General features: G+C 35.9%; 1 protein-coding gene across 4 annotated transcripts in view; it reads left to right on the forward strand.

The window, feature by feature from the left end:
* The window catches only part of SEC24B (SEC24 homolog B, COPII coat complex component), a 92,758-nt gene that overhangs the window by 42,762 nt on the left and 29,923 nt on the right, over positions 1 to 20,073 (forward strand). For all 4 annotated transcript variants that reach the window (XM_081225487.1, XM_081225488.1, XM_081225489.1 and 1 more), the window contains 2 exons: positions 11,549 to 11,629; positions 14,700 to 14,911. In XM_081225487.1, coding sequence (XP_081081613.1) covers positions 11,549 to 11,629; positions 14,700 to 14,911 — 293 coding nt within the window. The remainder of the gene's footprint in view (positions 1 to 11,548; positions 11,630 to 14,699; positions 14,912 to 20,073) is intronic.

The raw sequence follows: 20,073 nt of genomic DNA on the forward strand, positions 1-20,073 counted from the left end.
AAAAAAAAATTGGAAAATCAAAAAGATTTAGCATTAATGGCTTTTCTCCTATCACCTTGTCTTATTTAACTACTTTTTTCTTGAATATATTACAGATTAAAAATCCCTAAATTCTTAACTCACAGCATTTAGATTTTAATAATACCTAACATTTTTGAGTACTTACTGTGTGCCAGCTGCAGCACTAAAGAGCTAAAAGCTGTGGGGTTTTGTGTCTTTTCTTCTAAATTCAAATCCTGACTTTGTCACTTATTAGCTTTGTGACCTTAGACAAGTTTCTTAAACTCATTGAGTCTCAATTTACTCATCTGTAAATGAGGAATAATAACAGTAACAATTACATATGGTCGTTTTGAGGATTGAAGGTATTCTTCGTAAAGAGCTTAGAATAGTGTCAGGCAAATGGTAAAATCTCTCAAAAAAAATTAGATGTCATTACTAACATTGAGAACATGTTTTTATCTCAATTTGTTCTTCTCAACAATCCTGCAAGGCAGAGATAATTGGCTCCATTTTGCAGATGAGTTGACTACGATCTGAACGTGTACAATAACATTTGTCTCTGGTCACACAACTCCTAAGTAGCAGAGCGGAGATTCAAACCGAGGTCTGTCTGCAGAGAGGTGTGAAGAGGACAGTCTTTATTTCCTAGTGAGAACACAAAGCTCTGGGATAGGTGGGAACTAAAGGGCACATGGCAGTGGTCACCATGGCATTTCTTATGTGTTGTCTTCCTCCTTTGCCTTTTTTATTATGCAGCAAAATAATGACTGGACTATGGACATTTTTACTAGGATCCTGGTGTTATCTCTTCATGGTTTGTAAAAAAAAAAAAAAAAAAAAGTCCTATTTTTGTTGATTGCAAATTAAAGGGACATTCTAAGTGAGGGGAAAGAAAAAATGGAAAGAAAATCTAGCTTTAAAATGAATTTTATGTTATTTTTTAAATCCTGCTCAGTTACAGTATTTTTTTCATATGTAAAAAGGTAAAAGAATGCCTCAGATTGGTGCGGAGATTACATAGAAGTGTATCTGTCAAGTAGAGATTTTGGAGTGCTCTATTTTTTAAGCATTTCAGTGGTATTCATTCCCTGTAATCATGAGATTTTTGTGTATTTAGTTTATGTGGATTATTCTCCGATTTTGGAAAAATTTATTAAGCAGTAACAAAATATCAACTAGCAAGCAGGTTTGGAAATCAGTAATAATCTTCTTTACAGTTATATTTAAAGTAACTATCCTCTTACTTTAGCTTTTCATTTATTAAAGCTTAGGGTTTCCTTGACAGCGTGTCTATCTAGGAGTCAAGTACACGGATATTTATTTAAAACTTTCAGTTTTAAAACAAAATTTTGATTTCAGTTCTGATTTTACATTAAACCATCTAATTATATTTCTTAAATTACATGCTACAAATAGGCTTCCTTTTTAAGGTTTCCTCATTAAATGCACACTTGGAAACTAAAATAGGATTTTGTACTAGAGACAGTCTTATGTTTTGTTGGCAGCTTCTAAAAGTGCAGAATTGTTGGAGAATAAACTTAAAGAAAACTTGAACAGATAGCAAGAGATCAGGTTCCCATAATGGTTATATCTTAAACTCCTCACTAAGTTTATTCAGTCACAGGTATTCACTCCTTCAGTTGTTAGTGCTAGAGTGGACCTTTTATTAGTTTTAGATTCAGTACTGAAGACAAGTACTGTCATACCTATACTAGTAAGGAATACTAACTTGAAAATGGGAGTGAAAGGGAGAAAGCAGTGAAATAAGGTGAAAGGGGAGAGTAAAAAACCAAAGATCAGTATCAGCCCTAGTCCCTGGGAGACACTGTCAGCTAATGTTCTGTCACCTGCTATCCATACTCCCAGTGCCTTTCCTCTAGGGAGTTTTCTGGTTAGGAAGAGGCCAGAGGACAACAGGAAGCTCTCTCCCATGGCTCTAGTAATGTGACAGCTTGATGCTATATTTTGTAAATGATGTTAGGAAAAAACTTCTGATTTTTTCATAATGAATTTTAAGGTGCTAGTCAGTTTTTATTTGACTTTCACACAGGCTAATGGTAATTATTCAGTGCCAGGTACTATGTCAAAGATAATGATACGTTTATGGTTTGCTTGGATATTTTAAAAGGTCATGTTGTATTTTGATACAGAACAAATTAAGTCAACTCCTGTAGATAACAGCACAGTATTGGCCTTATCTCGAACTTCCACAGAAAATTCTTCTTTTTTTTTTAATTCAAGTATATAATATGGTATTGTTAACTATAATCATTATGCTATACATTAGATCCCCAGATCCCTAGAACATGTATAGCTGGAAGATTGTACTCTTTGATCAACATCTTCCCTTTTCTTCCACCACTCCCCTACCCTCCGCCAAAGAAAATCCCTAAAAGGGTTCAAATCTATCTTTCTCTTTAACTGATGTACTATGTGATTATTTTGACAAATAAATATCTTTCAACTAATTCAATACATACTTAGTATATTTTTTAAATTTTAGAAATTGAACACATGTCCTAGGTCTGTGAAGGATATAAAAAGATATCCATGCCATTAAGAACAGTATTAGTTTCAGGGTTTTCAGTATTCATATACATTGAAAAGAAAATGTGGTCATGTGTTTGCAGATGATACCTGTTACCTGAACACCTAGCTTGCAAACATCCTGTATATATAATTGCTATAGCTGGAAACTCCAACTCTCTGTACAGTGGAAGAGGGCAGAGTATTAGGGCTATAGCAGAAGGAGATATGGTACCAGTGTCCAGAGTTAGAATTCAGAAGGCACTTTCAAATAGAAATAGTGATTGGATGGTGATTGGATGTCTAGGCTAGCCCTAAAACTAATTAACTGAAATACTAAACATTTGCAAATGCTTTATTTTTTCCAGCCTGTCATAAATGTATAGTGTTTAATCAATAATATGGATTATGGGTTTTTTAAGAGTGCTTATGAAACAACTTGGGATAATAAATACCAGTTATTTCATTATTTCTTTGAAAAAGTATGTTCTGAGTTCTGAACAACCAACTTATAAACAGATAAATAATGCCCTATTTGTGAGTTTGATTAAAAGCCCAAGAAGCTCACAGTCTGATTTGGAATATAGAACAAAATGATAGTAAGTCCTGTGTTAATCATAGTGTTTTATAGGACTACATAGGAGAATTTGGAACCAGATGTAGGGTGGGATGACAGGGAGGATTCTCCTGGAGGGCGGGCAGGGGAACCTAAACTGAATCTGAAAGAACTTGGAATTGGGCAAGTGAGGGATCTGGGGAGAGGCAGAGACACTTTTTGAAACAAAGCAAGACGCTTGAGAGAAGGTAGCATATTTGGGGAACTTTAGTGAGTTTGGGACCTATGGTTTGCAGAGAGCAGTAGCAAGAATTGAATGAGGGTGAGTAGGATGGCTGGGTAAGATCTTTAAGAACCTTGCGTTTCCTAGTAAGGAGTTTGGATTTTATCTTGAAGGTAGTGAGAGGTCACTGAAGGAGTTTACATGGGAAAATAACATAACCAAACTTGCATTTTGGAAATGCAAATTGATTTCGCATTTACAGAAGAAATTGATTAGAGCTTGAAGCTTTTGGAATAAGCCAGTGAGAAATATGAGTTCTTAGACTAAGGTAGAAGACAGATTGGAGAAGGGGGGAGAGTATTAGCAGAGTATTACTGAAAGAAGAGAACCATTTTTACAAATCAAAAGTAACTTGGTTCTCAGTGATAAATGTTAAGGAAAGTTTGGTTGAAGTCTGAGAACAAACGATTGGCCTTATCCATCAGGAGGTTCTTGTCTTGGTCTTTCTTTTCCCCTCTTTTGTAGCACTGCTTTAGCATAGGAAGAGGGAAGAGAAAAAAAGAAGAACATTTCCTGAGTCTCTGGCTAGTATCTGTGTAATTTATGTCTGTTATAGCTGTTTAATCTTAACATTAGGCCTGTGGAGTAGGTGTTATAACATCTGTTTTTACAAATAAGGAATGGCTCAGAAATGTTAGGAGTCTCGTCCATTTTCTCTCAACTGGTGAGTGATGGAGATGGAATTTGACTTACAGTTTTTCCATGTTTTATACAAGTTATGAGGAAGTGAAATCTCAAATTACCTGGTTAATTTCAAGTTGAACAGTACTAGTAAGTAAGTATATTAGACTTGGTTGACCCATGGAGAGAGAATGGCTTCAGTTTTTTTTAGAAGGCTTCAGTGCATCCTGGTTTTTTCCCCCCAACTTCACAGATTCTGAGCTATTCATTTGACCTTACTCCTTACTTCCTCAGATTCAGCTCCGGCTCTTTTCTGACTTCCCCTTTTCTTCTCACAACCTGTGACATAGAGCCAGTAAAAGAATGAGGGAAAATGTTTCCCAAGTATTACATTCATACTCACCCTCCTTTTGATCTCAGAATATTTGTTATCACTAACTGTAGCGTGAAGTGACTAAGGCACACTGGACCTATCAGAGGTTTTAAGAGTGGTGACAAGTACCAAAGCTTCTCATTCGACTAAAACTAGCTCGTATTTAGAAAGCAGTATTTTGCTTGGTATCGTGGTTCCAAATATCAATACAGTAGCATAGCTGCCTCTATAGACTAATAATATGACAGGGAAGCAGATATCATATGTGATTACAGTACAGCTTGAAAAGTACAGTAATTCGGGGTTAAGAAAATGTCCCTATATAGGAGAAGAAATGATTTCCATTGGCATGTCAGAAAGGTTTTAGGAAGGGTTTGAAATTTGAAGGATGAGTAGGAATTTGCCATGTGGAAAAAGAAAATCTAGGCTAACAGACCAATATGTACGGTACATAACACAAAAAATAGTGTATTGGGATGAAGAGTGAGAAGTTGGGTGTGACTGTGTCATAAGGTAAAAGAGGGAAGATGGTACAAGAACAGGTGGGAGATGGAGGTGACAAGGAAAGTGGAAGACAAATTTTGAAGTTTTTTTTTATGGCAGTATAAAAGCATTTAGACCTTATTCTGTAAAATGGTAGGGGAACTAGTGAAGGTGTTTTTAAGCATGTTTAGAATATTGACATGTTTCATAATGTACCTTTTTAAAAAATATATTTTGATTTGTGTTGCAGTAATGGCATAACCTAATTAGAATTAATCTGAACAATAAATTTTAGCAAAGTTTGAGTCTGTTTAGTTTAGTGGTTCATCTGGATTTATAACTTTTATTGTTGCTTTGATATTTTAACAAGTTCAAAATAGAGATTTGCATTTGTTCTTTTCTTCTGAAAGTGAATTAAAATATTTTTTAATTTATTTATTCAACTGCATTGGCTCTTAGTTGCGGCACGTGGGATCTTTTGTTGCAGCGCGCAGGCTCTTCGTTGCTGCGCTCAGGCTTCTCTCTAGTCGAGGCGTGCAGGCTCTCCAGTTGCGATGTGCAGGCTCTAGAGCGTGTGGGCTTAGTTTCCCCACAGCATGTGGGAATCTTACTTCCCCGACCAGGGATTGAATCCGTGTCCCCTGCATTGGAAGGTGGATTCTTAACCACTGGACTACCAGGGAAGTACCTGAAAGTGGATTTTATTTTATTTTTTTATAACTTTATTTATTTATTTTTACTTTTGGCTGCATTGGGTCTTTGTTGCCGTGTGCAGACTTTTCTCTAGTTGCGGCGAGCAGGGGCTACTCTTTGTTGCGGTGCACGGGCTTCTCATTAGGTGGCTTCTCTTGTTGCAGAGCACGGGCTCTAGGTGCGTGGGCTTCAGTAGTTGCGGCACCGGGCTCAGTAGTTGTGGCTCGCGGGCTCTAGAGCACAGGCTCGGTAGTTGTGGCACATGGGCTTAGTTGCTCCGTGGCATGTGAGATCTTCCTGGACCAGGGCTCGAACCCTTGTCCCCTGCATTGGCAAGCAGATTCTTAACCACTGTGCCACCAGGGAAGCCCTGAAAGTGAATTTTAAACTAGCAGGTTTCAAGTTATCCAATAAATAAAATAGAATATTTCTATCAAATTAATACTTTAAAGTTTGTTACTATAGCATTATTATCTAAATGGGCAATATTTTTAAGCATTAATATTTGATTTGACATGGATGGAAAGAAGAAGCTAAGCAGCATAATTAGGTAGTATTATGTATTATGTACCTGTTAATCCTATACTCCTAATTTGTCCCACCCCCTTCTCCCCTTTAGTAACCATAAGTTTGTTTTCTATGTCTGTGAGTCTGTTTTGTTTTGGGTTTTTTTTCTTGTTTTTTTTTAAATTTAATTTTATTTATTTTTTTATACAGCAGGTCCTTATTACTCATCAATTTTATACACATCAGTGTATACATGTCAATCCCAATCACCCAATTCATCACACCACCCCCAGACCCCCGCCGCTTTCCCCGCTTGGTGTCCATACATTTGTTTTCTACATCTGTGTCTCAATTTCTGCCCTGCAAACTGGTTCACCTGTACCATTTTTCTAGGTTCCACATATATGCGTTAATATACGATATTTGTTTTTCTGACTTACTTCACTCTGTATGACAGTCTCTAGATCCATCCACGTCTCAACAAATGACCCAATTTCGTTCCTTTTTATGGCTGAGTAATATTCCATGGTATATATGTACCACATCTTCTTTATCCATTCGTCTGTCGATGGGCATTTAGGTTGCTTCCATGACCTGGCTATTGTAAATAGTGCTGCAATGAACATTGGGAACATTGGGGTGCATGTGTCTTTTTGAATTATGGTTTTCTCTGGGTATATGCCCAGTAGTGGGATTGCTGGATCATATGGTAATTCTCTTTTTAGTTTTTTAGGGAACCTCCATACTGTTCTCCATAGTGACTGTATCAATTTACATTCCCACCAACAGTGCAAGAGGGTTCTCTTTTCTCCACACCCTCTCCAGCATTTGTTGTTTGTAGATTTTCTGCTGATGCCCATTCTAACTGGTGTGAGGTGATGTCTCATTGTAGTTTTGATTTGCATTTCTCTAGTAATTAGTGATGTTGAGCAGCCTTTCATGTGCTTCTTGGCTGTCTGTATGTCTTCTTTGGAGAAATGTCTATTTAAGTCTTCTGCCCATTTTTGGATTGGGTTGTTTTTGTTTTTTTAATACTGTGCTGCATGAGCTGTTTATATATTTTGGAGATTAATCCTTTGTCCATTGATTTGTTTGCAAATATTTTTTCCCATTCTGAGGGTTGTCTTTTTGTCTTGTTTAAGGTTTCCTTTGCTGTGCAAAAGCTTTGTTTTTTTTGTATATAGATTCATTTGTATTATTTTTTAGATTCCACATGAGTGATATCATATAGTATTTGTCTTTCTCTGTCTGACTTCACTAAGTATAATTTTCTCTAGGTCCATCCATGTTGCTGTAAAAGGCGATATTTCATTCTTTTTATGGCTGAGTAATATTCTATTGTGTGTGTATATATATAAATACACACACACACACTCTACATGTCCTTAAGCTAATTGTCAGTTGATGGGCACTTGGGTTGCTTCCATGTCATGGCTATTGTAAATAGTGCTGCTGTGAACATTGATGTGCATATATTTTTTCAAATTAGAATTTTTATTTTTTCTGGATATGTACCCCCAAGAGTGGGATTGCTGGATCATATGGTAGCTCTATTTTTACTTTTTTAAGGAACCCCCATACTGTTCTACATAGTGGTTGCACCAATTTACATTCCCACCAACAGTACATGAGGGTTCTCTTTTCTCTACACCCTCCCCAGCATTTCTTATTTGTAGACTTTTTGTTGATGGCCATTCTGACCAGTGTGAGGTGATACCTCATTGTGGTTTTGATTTGCATTTCTCTAATAATTAGTAATGTTGAGCATCTTTTCAATGTGCCTGTTGATAATCTGTATGTCTTCTTTGGTGAAATGTTTATTTAGGTCTTCTGCCCAGTTTTTTGATTGGGTTGTTTGTTTGTTTTTTGATACTGAGTTATATGAGCTTTTTGTGTATTTTGGATATTTAACCTTGTGTCGGTCTCATCGTTTGCCAATTTTTTTCTCCCATTCTGTAGATTGTCTTTTCATTTTGTTGGTGTTTTCCTTTGCTGTGCAAAAGTGTTTAAGTTAGATTAGGTCTCATTTGTTTATTTTTGCTTCTATGGTTTTTTTTATTTTATTTTATTTATTTTTTTATACAGCAGGTTCTTATTAGTCATCAATTTTATACACATCAGTGTATACATGTCAATCCCAATCTCCCAGTTCATCCCACCACCACCACCACCACCCCGCCACATTCCCCCTTGGTGTCCATACATTTGTTCTCTATGGTATTTTTATAATAACAACTTTATTGAGATATAATTCACATACCATAAAATTCACTCATTTAAATTTAAACAAAGTTCTGCGACCATCACTGTGTAATTGTAGAACACTTTCTTCACCTCAAAGTAGAAACTCCATGTTTTAGCAGTCACTTCCTTTTCTTGTCCCCCTACATGCACGCATGCGCACATACACGCACTAACCTACTAATCTACTTTTTGTTTTTATAGATTTGTCTGTTTTGAACCTTTCATATAAATAGATGATATACTATTTGGTTTTTGTGACTGTCTTCTTTCTCAGCATAATGTTTTCAAGTTTTATCCGTGTTATGGCATGTATCAGTCCTGTGTTCCTTTCTATTGCTAAATAATATCTTATTGTGTGGATAAATATCACATTTTATTTACCTGTTCGTAAGTTGTTGGACATCTGGGTTGTTTCCACTTTGGGGCTGTTATGCGTAATGCTTCTGTGAGCGTTCATGCACAACTGTTTGTGGGGGTGTATGTTTTCATTTCTCTTGAATGGAATTGCCAGGTCATGTGATAACTGTTTGCCACCTTTTGAGGAACTGTCAGACTGTTTTTCAACATGGCTACAACATTTTACAATCTCATGGAGGCTTCCATTTCTCCACATCCTTGCCAGAACATTTTGTTATCTGTCTTTTGAATTACAGACATCCTAGTGGATGTGAAATGGTATCTCACTGTGGTTTTGATTTTTATTTCCAGAATAGCTAGTGATGTTGAGCATCTTTTCATGTGCTTATTGGCCATTGGTTTATCTTTTTTGGAGAAATGTCTGTTTAGATCCCTTACTCATTTTAATTTGGTTATTTGTCTTTTTATTGTTGAGTCATAGAGTTCTGTAAATATTTTGCATATTAGACCTTTATTAACTAGATATATGATTTGCAAATATATTCTCTCATTCTGTGGGTTATATCTTTATTTTCTTAATGATATCTTTGGAACACAAAAGTTTTTTAATTTGATGAAGTCCAGTATATCTATTTTCTTTCTTTTGGTGCTTGTGCCTTTGATGTCATATCTAAAAATCCATTGCCTAACTGAAGGTCGTGAAGATTTACTCCCATATTTTAAGAGTTTTAGCACTTACATTTAGGTCTATGATCCATTTTGAGTTAATTTTAGCATAAGGTGTAAGGAAGGGGTCTAACTTCATTCTGCTGCATGTGGATATCTAGTTGTTCCAGCACAGTTTGTTGAACAGAATATTCTTTCCCCATTGAAATGTCTTGGCATATTGGTTTTGTTTTGTTTTGAGGTGAAATCTACATAACATAAAATTAAACATTTTAAAGCATACAGTGGCATTTAGTATATTCACAGTGATGTGCAACCACCACCTCTATCTGATTCTGTCATTTGGGTTGTCGTGCAGTCACCACTTCTATCTAGTTCTAACTTTGTAAATGTAGTGAACTTGATAAAACTAAACATTTTCATCATCCGAAAAAAGAACTCTATACCCATTAAGCAGTAACTTCTCATTTCCCCCTCCTCTCAGCCCCTGGCAACCACCAATCTACTTTCTATCTCCAGAGATTTACCTATTCTGGATATTTCATGTAAATAAAATCATTCAGCGTGACCTTTTGTGTCTGGCTTCTTTTGCTTAGCATGTTTTCAAGGGTCATTCATATTGTAGCCTGTATCAGTACTTAATTCCTTTTTATAGCTGAATAATATCCCATTGTATAGATATACCACATTTTGTTCATCCATTCATCTCTTGGCGAATATTTGGGTTTTGGTGTATTGTTTTTTAATGCTATTACTTCAAGACTTTTGACCTTGTATATCGGCATTCTTCTTTAGTTATAAATTCACAAATACAAGGAAAAGGAAGAGCCATTACTTCCCATTCTTAATTAAGAGTAATGACTTATATATGCAACAATAGTCTATTTACCACAAAGAAAGCACTTAGTATGTATTAGTGTCTTTCACCTATTATTTATTTTATAGCCTTCATCTTTTGTAAGTTGCTTCATAACCGCTGTCTCATCTAAGCATCACAAGAACATTAAAAAGCACACATAGGGCATTTAAAAAATTGTTCTCATTTTGCGAGAGAGAGTATTATGATGATTGTCACTAACCCAAAGCTATTTAGAAATTAAATGACAGTCTAATGTAACTACAGTCTTTTGCCTCCAGATCATGTTCTTTACTGATAACAAAATGTTCCTACACAAAAAATTTTAGCTATTATGCCCTGAGTCAATACACTGAGTTCTTGTAGTTAACCAAAATTATTCAATGAAAGATAGTTATGTATATCTATTCTTTCTATATCACAGTTGAAAATTAACCTAAAATGTAGTTTAAACCCGGTTATAATATTGGTGTTAAGAGCCAGAGATAACCTCTGTACCACAGAATTTTGTCTTCTGGTGAAAAAGACCAAGATCTTTAACACAAGAGAGAGGCTGAGTGTGTTTTCAGTTTTATTAATTAGTATATACTCTAGTGTATCTACCTATGTTAACTGTAGGCTCTCAATAAAATATTTGTTAAGTGAATGAATGAGAGAAATATATGTTCTACCAGCTGTGTGACACCACTACGTTTTATCGTAAATGGCCACTGAATATTCCCGTTAGTCTTTCAAGTTTTGAACGAACACATGTAATAAAAATTCTTATAGTCTAACACGTATTTATTAGGGTACCTTTTATTTTTGTTACCTTATTAAATATGGCAGGTACTGTTTAATATTTATTGAGCAGATGAATAAACCGAGGCATAGAAAAGCTTAGTAACATGCTAGGTAGCAACCCAAGCCATAGATTCCTCTCTTATGAAGGTTTCATACAGCTATGCTGAGTTATAAAAGTAATTAAAATTTAATTATCTTAAAATAGCGTGATATTGATATAAGGTATTTAATAGCTTGTGATTTGGTAGATCCAATCTTTGAGGTGTGATTTTATTAACATTTCTATCAATCTAAAATTGATGTTTGTGTGTTTGACTACTTTGAAAGTTGTGTATCTTTTCTTTAAGATGCCTTCATGTGTGTCTGCTTAAATTTTATTCCACTTATCAGCTCCGTATTCTTCCCACTTTCACCCCCTGTTCTTATTATCAGAAATTTATGTATGGTTTTTTAAATGTCATTAAACATCGGTCATTTCATGTTTTTAGGATCAGGAATTTTCCTAGATCAGCAAAACATCTTTTTCAAAATTGCCAAAGGTTGCTTTAAGATATGTTGTCATTTTAAACTTAGTAGATATTTTGGTTTTCCTTTTAGGTGTTGACAGCTCTTCTACCACAAGCAGTGCTTCTCCAATGCCCAACAGTTATGATGCCCTAGAAGGAGGCAGCTATCCAGGTAATTTGTTTTGTGCGTATTTGATGTTTATTTGAAAAGTTACCATCAATTACTTTCAAACATGAACATGTACTATACATAATTAGCAGACTATATTTTTAACAGGAAAAAAGGGACATTTTCCTGGTTTTTTCAGCCTTAATTTAATGGTGTAATTGTCATATAACAACTGTGGATGCTGTTTTTGGGAGGCCTAAGGAAATTTATTATTTGATTTTTGTTACCATGGTCTTTATCTTTTTCCTCTTTCTAAAAGACTTAATACTGAATAATTTTTCTCTTCTTTTCCCTTCTTTTTCTGCTAATAATTCCTTAAATAAATTTTATATTTCTGTTCTCATGCTTAGGTCCTTGAATTTCTTCCAACTAGCCTCTGAATATAAATAGTCTTTGACTCTTTACTCCCCCTATGGCTCCTGGCTGCCTCCACCAGGTAAATAGATTAACCAACTTGGGGGTAGGTTTTGGAGGCATTACTTTTAACCATATCTGGAAGTAACTTTGGTCATATGTAGGAACAGGAGTGGTGGATAGTGTTTAAAAAAATTATGAACTGAACTTCTATAATGATTAGTTATTTCATTATAGCATCTTGTGCTGTGATCTTCCTCATTTGCCTGTCTCCTATCACCAACAGCCTGACAACCACACCTGACCTCCTTCTTTGTCTTTTCTTTCTAATGATTCCAAACTTTAGGATTAACAGAACAAGTAATTTTGCTCTTCGCCTTATTTCTTATCATGTTGTTAATTATCCAGGATGAAGCTTAATTGAAGTTGGAGTGTGCTGGACTTCACACACCGTCTTGCTATCACTGTTCTATGAGTCAGTAGAAAACTTTAATCTTCTCAGCTTAGTACAGAGTTCCCTTTTAACATTTCAAGAATACTTAAATAAGCTACTTAGTCTTTTGTGGTTAAGGATATTCTTTCCCTAGGGATGTGTGTGTGTGTGTGTGTGTGTGTGTGTGTGTGTGAGAGAGAGAGAGAGAGAGTGTGTGTGTGTGTAAAAAGTTGTGGACCATTCCAAAAGCAATTACCATTGTCAAAATATTCTAGAAGAGTTACTTCATTCACTAAAAGGTGAATACTATTTATTCAGCTATCGTATTTCATGAGCTTCAAATTAACCTGAAATAAAACATCTAATGTGGTATAGTTAAAAGATGATGGCCTTGGAGTTAGACCTTGCTGTGTTTATCTGTATTCATTTAATGAACAAATCTTAATCTTGTTATGAACTGTGCTTTGACAGTAAGCGAATAACCTTAGATAAATTTTCTAACTATTTATACTGCACCAAAATTAAGGAAAGCTATGAACATCTATCACAGTAAGGTTAACTGAATTAAGTCTGTGTCAGGTACTAGGTAGATCTTAGGGACTATAGAAATGTATGAAATACTGTCCTTTTCCTAAAAAAGGGGGGAAAAGTTTTAGACCCCCATGTTTAGGACTCCAGTTCTTCATTTCTTGAGCTGATGACTGGTGTCATGTTAAGAGACCTTTCTACCTACAGTCCCATCACAGTGAGGAGAGACAAGCAGGAAATCTAAGTATATGACACTGCATTGACGCTCTAGTCCTTTTAAGAGGTCTGGGAAGTTACCAGAAAGCCAGTAAGCCAGTGCTGGCCTAATTTGCACAAGACAATAGACAGCAGAATGTCTAGGAATGTCTCTTCAAAATGAGAGCGAAGAGAGTCAGTAGAAAGATGATTCCTCAATAAACTTTGAAAAAATAAATTTCTTAAGTCAGATGCTTTTAAGAACATATTTTCTTTTTGCAGAGTCTGATTGCTGGTGAAGAATATAATTTTTATATGAAAATATATAGTGAAATACAGTGACGAGAGATTAAAATACACATGTATTTTAGATTTGACTTTTTGTTGTTGTTATTCCTGTATATGGTGATAAAACTTTCTACAGTTTTTTTCCCCCAGTTTTAATCAAGTTTTAGTTTCTGTTTTAAATTTAAATAAAGGAAGAACATTCATTCATTACATTTTATTTGGCCTCTACTACATACCAGACATTGTTTTAGGAGCTGGACACTATTCTAGACTGTCTTTCATACTTTCATTTTTGCCTCTGCAAATAAAGCAGACTTCTAGGGGATTGTGGTAATATGCCACTCCTTCCGTGGACTTTTTTTTTTTTAAATAAATGTCAGGGTCAGATAAAAAGGCAAGTTAGAGCAAAGAGTAGTTGACACTCTTTTTGTTTTTTGTTTTTTGTTTTAATTTATTTTATTTATTTATTTTTGGCTGTGTTGGGTCTTTGTTGCTGTGCGTGGGCTTTCTCTAGTTGCAGCGAGCGGGGGCTACTCTTTGTTGTGGTGAGCGGGCTTCTCATTGCGGTGGCTTCTCTTGTTGCAGAGCACGGGCTCTAGGCATGCAGGCTTCAGTAGTTGTGGCATGCAGGCTCAGTAGCTGTGGCTCGCGGGCTCTAGAGCGCAGGCTCAGTAGTTGTGGCGAACGAGCTTAGTTGCTCTGCAGCATGTGGGATCTTCCCAGAGCAGGGCTCAAACCCGTGTCCCCTGCATCGGCAGACGGATTCTTAACCACTGCGCCACCAGGGAAGCCCGACACTCTTTTTATTGCTTTGCTTTGTCTTCCGCTTCTTAGCGCCATTTCTGCTGAGAGAATAAAAGGAAAAATAACTGTATTTTTAATATACATAAATATATACTTATATTATATGCTATGTGGTATTATATATATTTAATATGCATAAATATAAAGGTCTTATCTGTTAGAAATACCAATTGAAGTATTTGTCAATGAAATGATACGAAATGGGGTTTTCTTTTAAATACATGTGTAAAAAAAAAAAGATGGGGTAGGAACATGTGAAACAAGATTAGCCAAATACTGATGATTATTAAAGCTGAGTAATGGATATATGGGGTTTATTATTCTATTCTCTCTACTTTTGTGTATGTTCAAAATTTCTCATAATAAAAAAGTTTTAATAAAAAGGGAGATGCCAAAGGCTATGGGCTCAGCCAAGAGTATTTGTGGAGTCCTGACTTTCAGTTGTCAACACCATGCTTTTCCCTTTGTTAGACATGCTTTCTTCATCGGCAAGCAGCCCTGCTCCTGATCCCGCTCCTGACCCTGCTCCAGCTCCAGCTGCTCCTCAGCCTTCAAAAATGGCCAAGCCATTTGGGTATGGTTATCCAGCTCTGCAGCCTGGATATCAGAATGCTACAGCACCACTTAATTCCGGAGTGCCACCCAGTAGCCCAGTGTATTCTGGATTCCAGCAGTATGCTCAAGTATGTATTTAGTCATAAAAAAAAATCCTATAAAAATTGTGAAACTATTATCAATTCTGACAAATTCCTGGTGATTCAAATAGATCATAGGTATGAATACAGGTAAGTCTAGATCAAACATACATAGAATTTGATTCCAGTTTGTGTGTAAGTGTGTGTGTGTGTGTGTGTGCGTGTGTGTGCGCACATGCGTACATAGAAGAAGATAAAAGGTATTACTGTGATTTTTCTTTTCTGCATTGTACTTTTATTTTTCAGGGGTTCTGCAATGTACAGGTATTAATTTTATGATCGGGAAATTAAAGTAAATGTTATTTTAAATTCTGTATTACTAAGCTGCCTTTCTCCTCAAAAAATGACATGGTATAAGTGTGGTTTGGGATTTTGGTCTCAGTTCTTAACTTGAAGAACTCTCTGTGACATATAACTGAAATTGGTAAAAGCCTCCATACACATACATGCTCATTAATACATTTGTTCATAATTACTGCTATGACCTCTTTTGACATGACCTTTCTTGGAGTTACCTGTTAAATACCATATCAGTTTAATAATAGGACAATAAGTATTTGACATTTATATTTATTGGGAAAAAAATAAAATATAAGGAAACAATTTAAATGGCAAAAGCATTCTACTTACAATAAAAAACTGCTTGTAGTAGACTAACCTTACAGAAATTTCATCTGGTGGTGAACTGATGAAAATTAGAGGGGAAATAAGAAAACCATTTGTTCCTGGAATTTAATCTTAGAATTAAAGCACAGAAGAAAGAAGGAAACTGGGAGAGGCACTGGAGAAATGTGGTTGGTTAGTACAGATTTCCCTGCCTTCCATTTGTTAGATTTTCTTTATGACTTTATTGGTCCAGATGGAACACCACTATTTCAGGGTAACTGAGCAATAATGATTTAAGCACATAGCTAGGATGTGCTTTTAAATTCTTACCTGTGTACTAAAAAAAAGGTTATAGATTTTAATCTAATATTAACATTAACAAGCTAATTTTAAAAGCAGCCATTTATTTTTGAAGTCCTAGTTAGAATATTTTAATTTAGCTTTTAGCAGCTTTCTATAGTAAAATTGAAATGCCTTTAAATGTTGCATTTAGTATAACCCCAGTGGGAGGGTTCTGAAATCTAAGGGCTTTCTTTGTGTTCATTTATTTATGATGACCTTTATTAAGTAGTGGGAAACCCCAATGGCTGCCCTTTGAGGAAGAAAAAACTTAAATTAGTTTTTCAGGGTAGAAAAACAGGGAAAAAGTTGATGTTTAAAAATGAAAATAAAAAATAGAAAAATATTTTAGTGAATATGTAAAAAACCAGATACAGATACTGTATGGCTTTTTTTTTTTAACCAAAAAAAATGTGCATGATCAACTGTAGGAAAATGCAGATAAGCGAAAAAGAAGAAAATAAATATCAATCAATACTCCCACCATCAAGATATAAAAAGTAACAGTTGGAGTCTGTTCTTCTGGGTTTCTTGCTGTATGCATTTGCAGGAGAAAGCCAGTAAAGAAGCTGGTCGTGTAAATGACTTATTTACACAAACAAATAAGTTGATAAATATAGGCATTGTTTTGCATTTTTTTAAAATCCTTGAACAGCATAAGAGGAAACCTTTCTATATTATTACATATCCTTTACCTGATAGCTGCATAACACTTTATAATCACCCAGTCTGCCACTATTGGGCATAACTTGAGTGTTAAAATCAAAATATACACGTGTGCACAAACCTTGTGCATTCATCTCATTATTTCCTTGGATGAAATCTCTTCAGGTGAAATTAGTGAATCATAGCACCTAATTTTACCGGTCTTTGGAATTTCTCTCTACTTATTCATTCAGTGAAAACTTAACTGAGTTTCTGCTGTGTGGCAGCCCTACTCTAGGCACTGAGGTTACAAGAGGAAGCTAAGTGAACAAAACAGAGTTCCCTCTCTCAAGCAACTTGGTGGGAAGGCAGGGCCAATGGGACAGTAAGTAAGTAAAGCAATAAATTAACAAACTAGTTTCAGGGACTTCCCTGGCAGTCCAGTGGTTAAGACTTTGCCTTCTAGTGCAGGGGGTACGGGTTCGATCCCTGGTCAGGGAGCTAGGATCCCCATGCCTAGTGGCCAAAAAACCAAAACATAAAACAGAAGCAATATTGTAACAAATTCAATAAAGACTTTTAAAAAATAAAAACGAAAACATGCTAATTTCAAATAGTTACAAGTGCTATGAATCAAGAGGAGTGGAAGAAATTGCAAGGGTTGGGTATAAAGAGTAAACAGGAAGGCCCTCATTATAGAAGTTATGTTTGAGTTAATATTTGAATGACAGGAAAAGCCAGACATGGAAAAATCTGGGGGTAGAGGATTTCAGGCTGAGGAAACATATATACAGAAACGTTAAGGCAGGAGCAACTTTAACACGTTCTAAGACCAAAGTCCCAGTGTGGCTGGAACTCAGTTAGCAATGGGAAGAATAATAGGAATGAGATCAGAGAGCTAGGGAAGAACCATAGTCAGAAGCTTGGATTTTACATCAAGTGCGAAGGGAAAACATAGGAGACTTTATGTAATGGAATGAAATCTGATTTACGTATTTAGAGACTCATTTGGCTACTATGTGAAGAACAGATTAGGGCCGGGAGTATTTGAAAAGATAAAAATGGAAACAGGGAGACAAATGGAAGCTTTGCCATCATCCCAGAAATAGATAATTGGGCTTTCTTCTAAGGTGGTATTGGCAGAGGTAGTGAAAAGTGGATGGATAAGGGATATCTTTTGACTTATTGATGGATCGGATGTGGCGGGTGAGAGAAAGAAAGCATCAAGGATAACACTTAGGTTTTTGGCAGGGCATCTGGATAGAGGGTACTGTATTTACTTAGATGGTAAAGACAGAGGAATAGTTCTGAGAACAGGAATCGAATTGGCCATATTAAGTTAGAATACTTAATAGACATCCAAGTGGAGATGTATAGTAGACGGTAGTTGATCAGTATTTGGTGGTCAGGTATGGAGAAATAATGTACCAATTTATATTCCTAGCAAAAGTGTCTTTGCCTACTTTTCCGTATTACTAAGTATGCCAAGTATTATATTTTATAAGCAAAAATATTAAATTATTTTCATAATTATTAGTTATTTGTGTTTCTTTACCAAAATCCCTGTTCATATTCTTTCACCATTATTCTATTCAGGTCCTTCTAGTTTGTAACATTTTTATCTAATATATTGCAATTTTTTCCCCCAGCTTGACACTTGTTTTTAATTTTAATGTTTTTTTTCTTAATTGGAGAAATGTTTAATTTTATATAGTCATATTATAATTTCTTTTGTTTTTACCTTTGTATCTTTTTTTTTTTTTTTTTTTTGCGGTACGCGGGCCTCTCACTGTTGTGGCCTCTCCCGTTGCGGAGCACAGGCTCCAGACGCGCAGGCTCAGCGGCCGTGGCTCATGAGCCCAGCTGCTCCACGTCATGTGGGATCTTCCCAGACCAGGGCACGAACCCGTGTCCCCTGCCTCGGCAGGTAGACTCTCAACCACTGCACCACCAGGGAAGCCCATCTACCTTTGTATCTTTTAAAAGTCTTTTCAACCTTAAGATTAGGGAAAAATTCCCTCTATATATATATATTTTTTTTTTTTGCTGTACGCGGGCCTCTCACTGCTGTGGCCTCTCCCGTTGCGGAGCACAGGCTCCGGACACACAGGCTCCGCGGCCATGGCTCGCGGGCCCAGCCGCTGCGCGGCATGTGGGATCTTCCGGGATAGGGGCACGAACCCGTGTCCCCTGCATCGGCAGGCGGACTCTCAACCACTGCGCCACCAGGGAAGCCCTATATTTTTTTTTACTTTGGTGATTTCACTTTTTTGCATCTTTTAAGGTTTTGTTTTGGTACATAATGTAAATAATAAATCTCATTTCTCCCCCCCCCATATATATTCAATAGTTAGCTCTAATTTCACTGGTATTTATTAAATAATCTATCTTTCCTCATTGATTAAATATTCCACCCTTATTTTGTATCCTAGATTCTTAAATTTAAATTCTTAAATTCTAAATTCTTATCTTAAACTTGGGTCTGTTTGAGGTTTTCCATTATACACTGTTACTGATCCATGTAATTATTTTTGTCTCCTCCTTTACAGCTCTACTGAAAACTGAAAGAATCTCTTGTATTATCCAGTTTTGGGTTTTTTTCCTTAGGACCATCAGCTTCAGTTACTGTCAACAGTTTGTTATACTTGTTTGACCTATCCTCTACACACACACACACACATACACACACATACACACACACACACACACACACACACCCCTCTCTTTTCTTACTGAGGGTTTTAAAGCTAATCCTGGGCAAGGGGAGGCAGGGAGATGGAAAAGATAATTTCTTGCAAACCACAATACCACTATCATATCCAACAAAATTAACAATAATTTCTAAATGTTGTTTAAAATTCAGTCCATATTCAGATTTGCCCGACTGTTTCAGTATTGCTCTTCTGTAGTTGGTTTGTTCAAATCAGGAGCTAAGCAAGACTTACTAATTGAATTTGCTTATGTCTCTTAATTCTCTTTTTAATTTTAAAACAAAGCTCCACCCCCATTTTTTGTGCCTTTGATCTTTTGAAAAACCTGGGTCTCTTGTCCTGTAGAATGTTCCACATTCTGAATTTGGCTGATTGCTTCTTGTGGTATCATTTAACTCGTTCCTCTGTTCCATTTTCTATGTTATTAGAAATTAGATCTAATGGCCCAATTATATTCAGGTATATTACTTCATTTATTTATTTCCCTAAGCCAAAATACAATATATTTTGGTTCTGTGTACATTACAATAATAATTGGTTGTCTCACTTTTAGTGGTGTTAGGATTGATTAGTGGGTTCATATGGTGACAACCTGATCTTTTCATTGTGAGGTTCCTCATTATGCTTTTACCCAGTGGCTTTATCATCTATTGATACCTGTTTATCGTCTATTCCAGATGACCATTACCTGTATCATTTATTTCCATATGGGTTGTAAAATAGTGATTTTCCTGACTTTATCATTTTGCACTGATTAGCTAGAATTCTGCAGTACATTCACATAATGGAGTGCTCGATAACTACAAAAAAGAATGTGGAAAATCTCTATATACAGACATAGAGTTATTG

Source organism: Mesoplodon bidens (genome assembly GCF_964165515.1).
Source record: "Mesoplodon bidens genome assembly, chromosome: 1".
Classification (NCBI taxonomy): Eukaryota; Metazoa; Chordata; class Mammalia; order Artiodactyla; family Ziphiidae; genus Mesoplodon; species Mesoplodon bidens.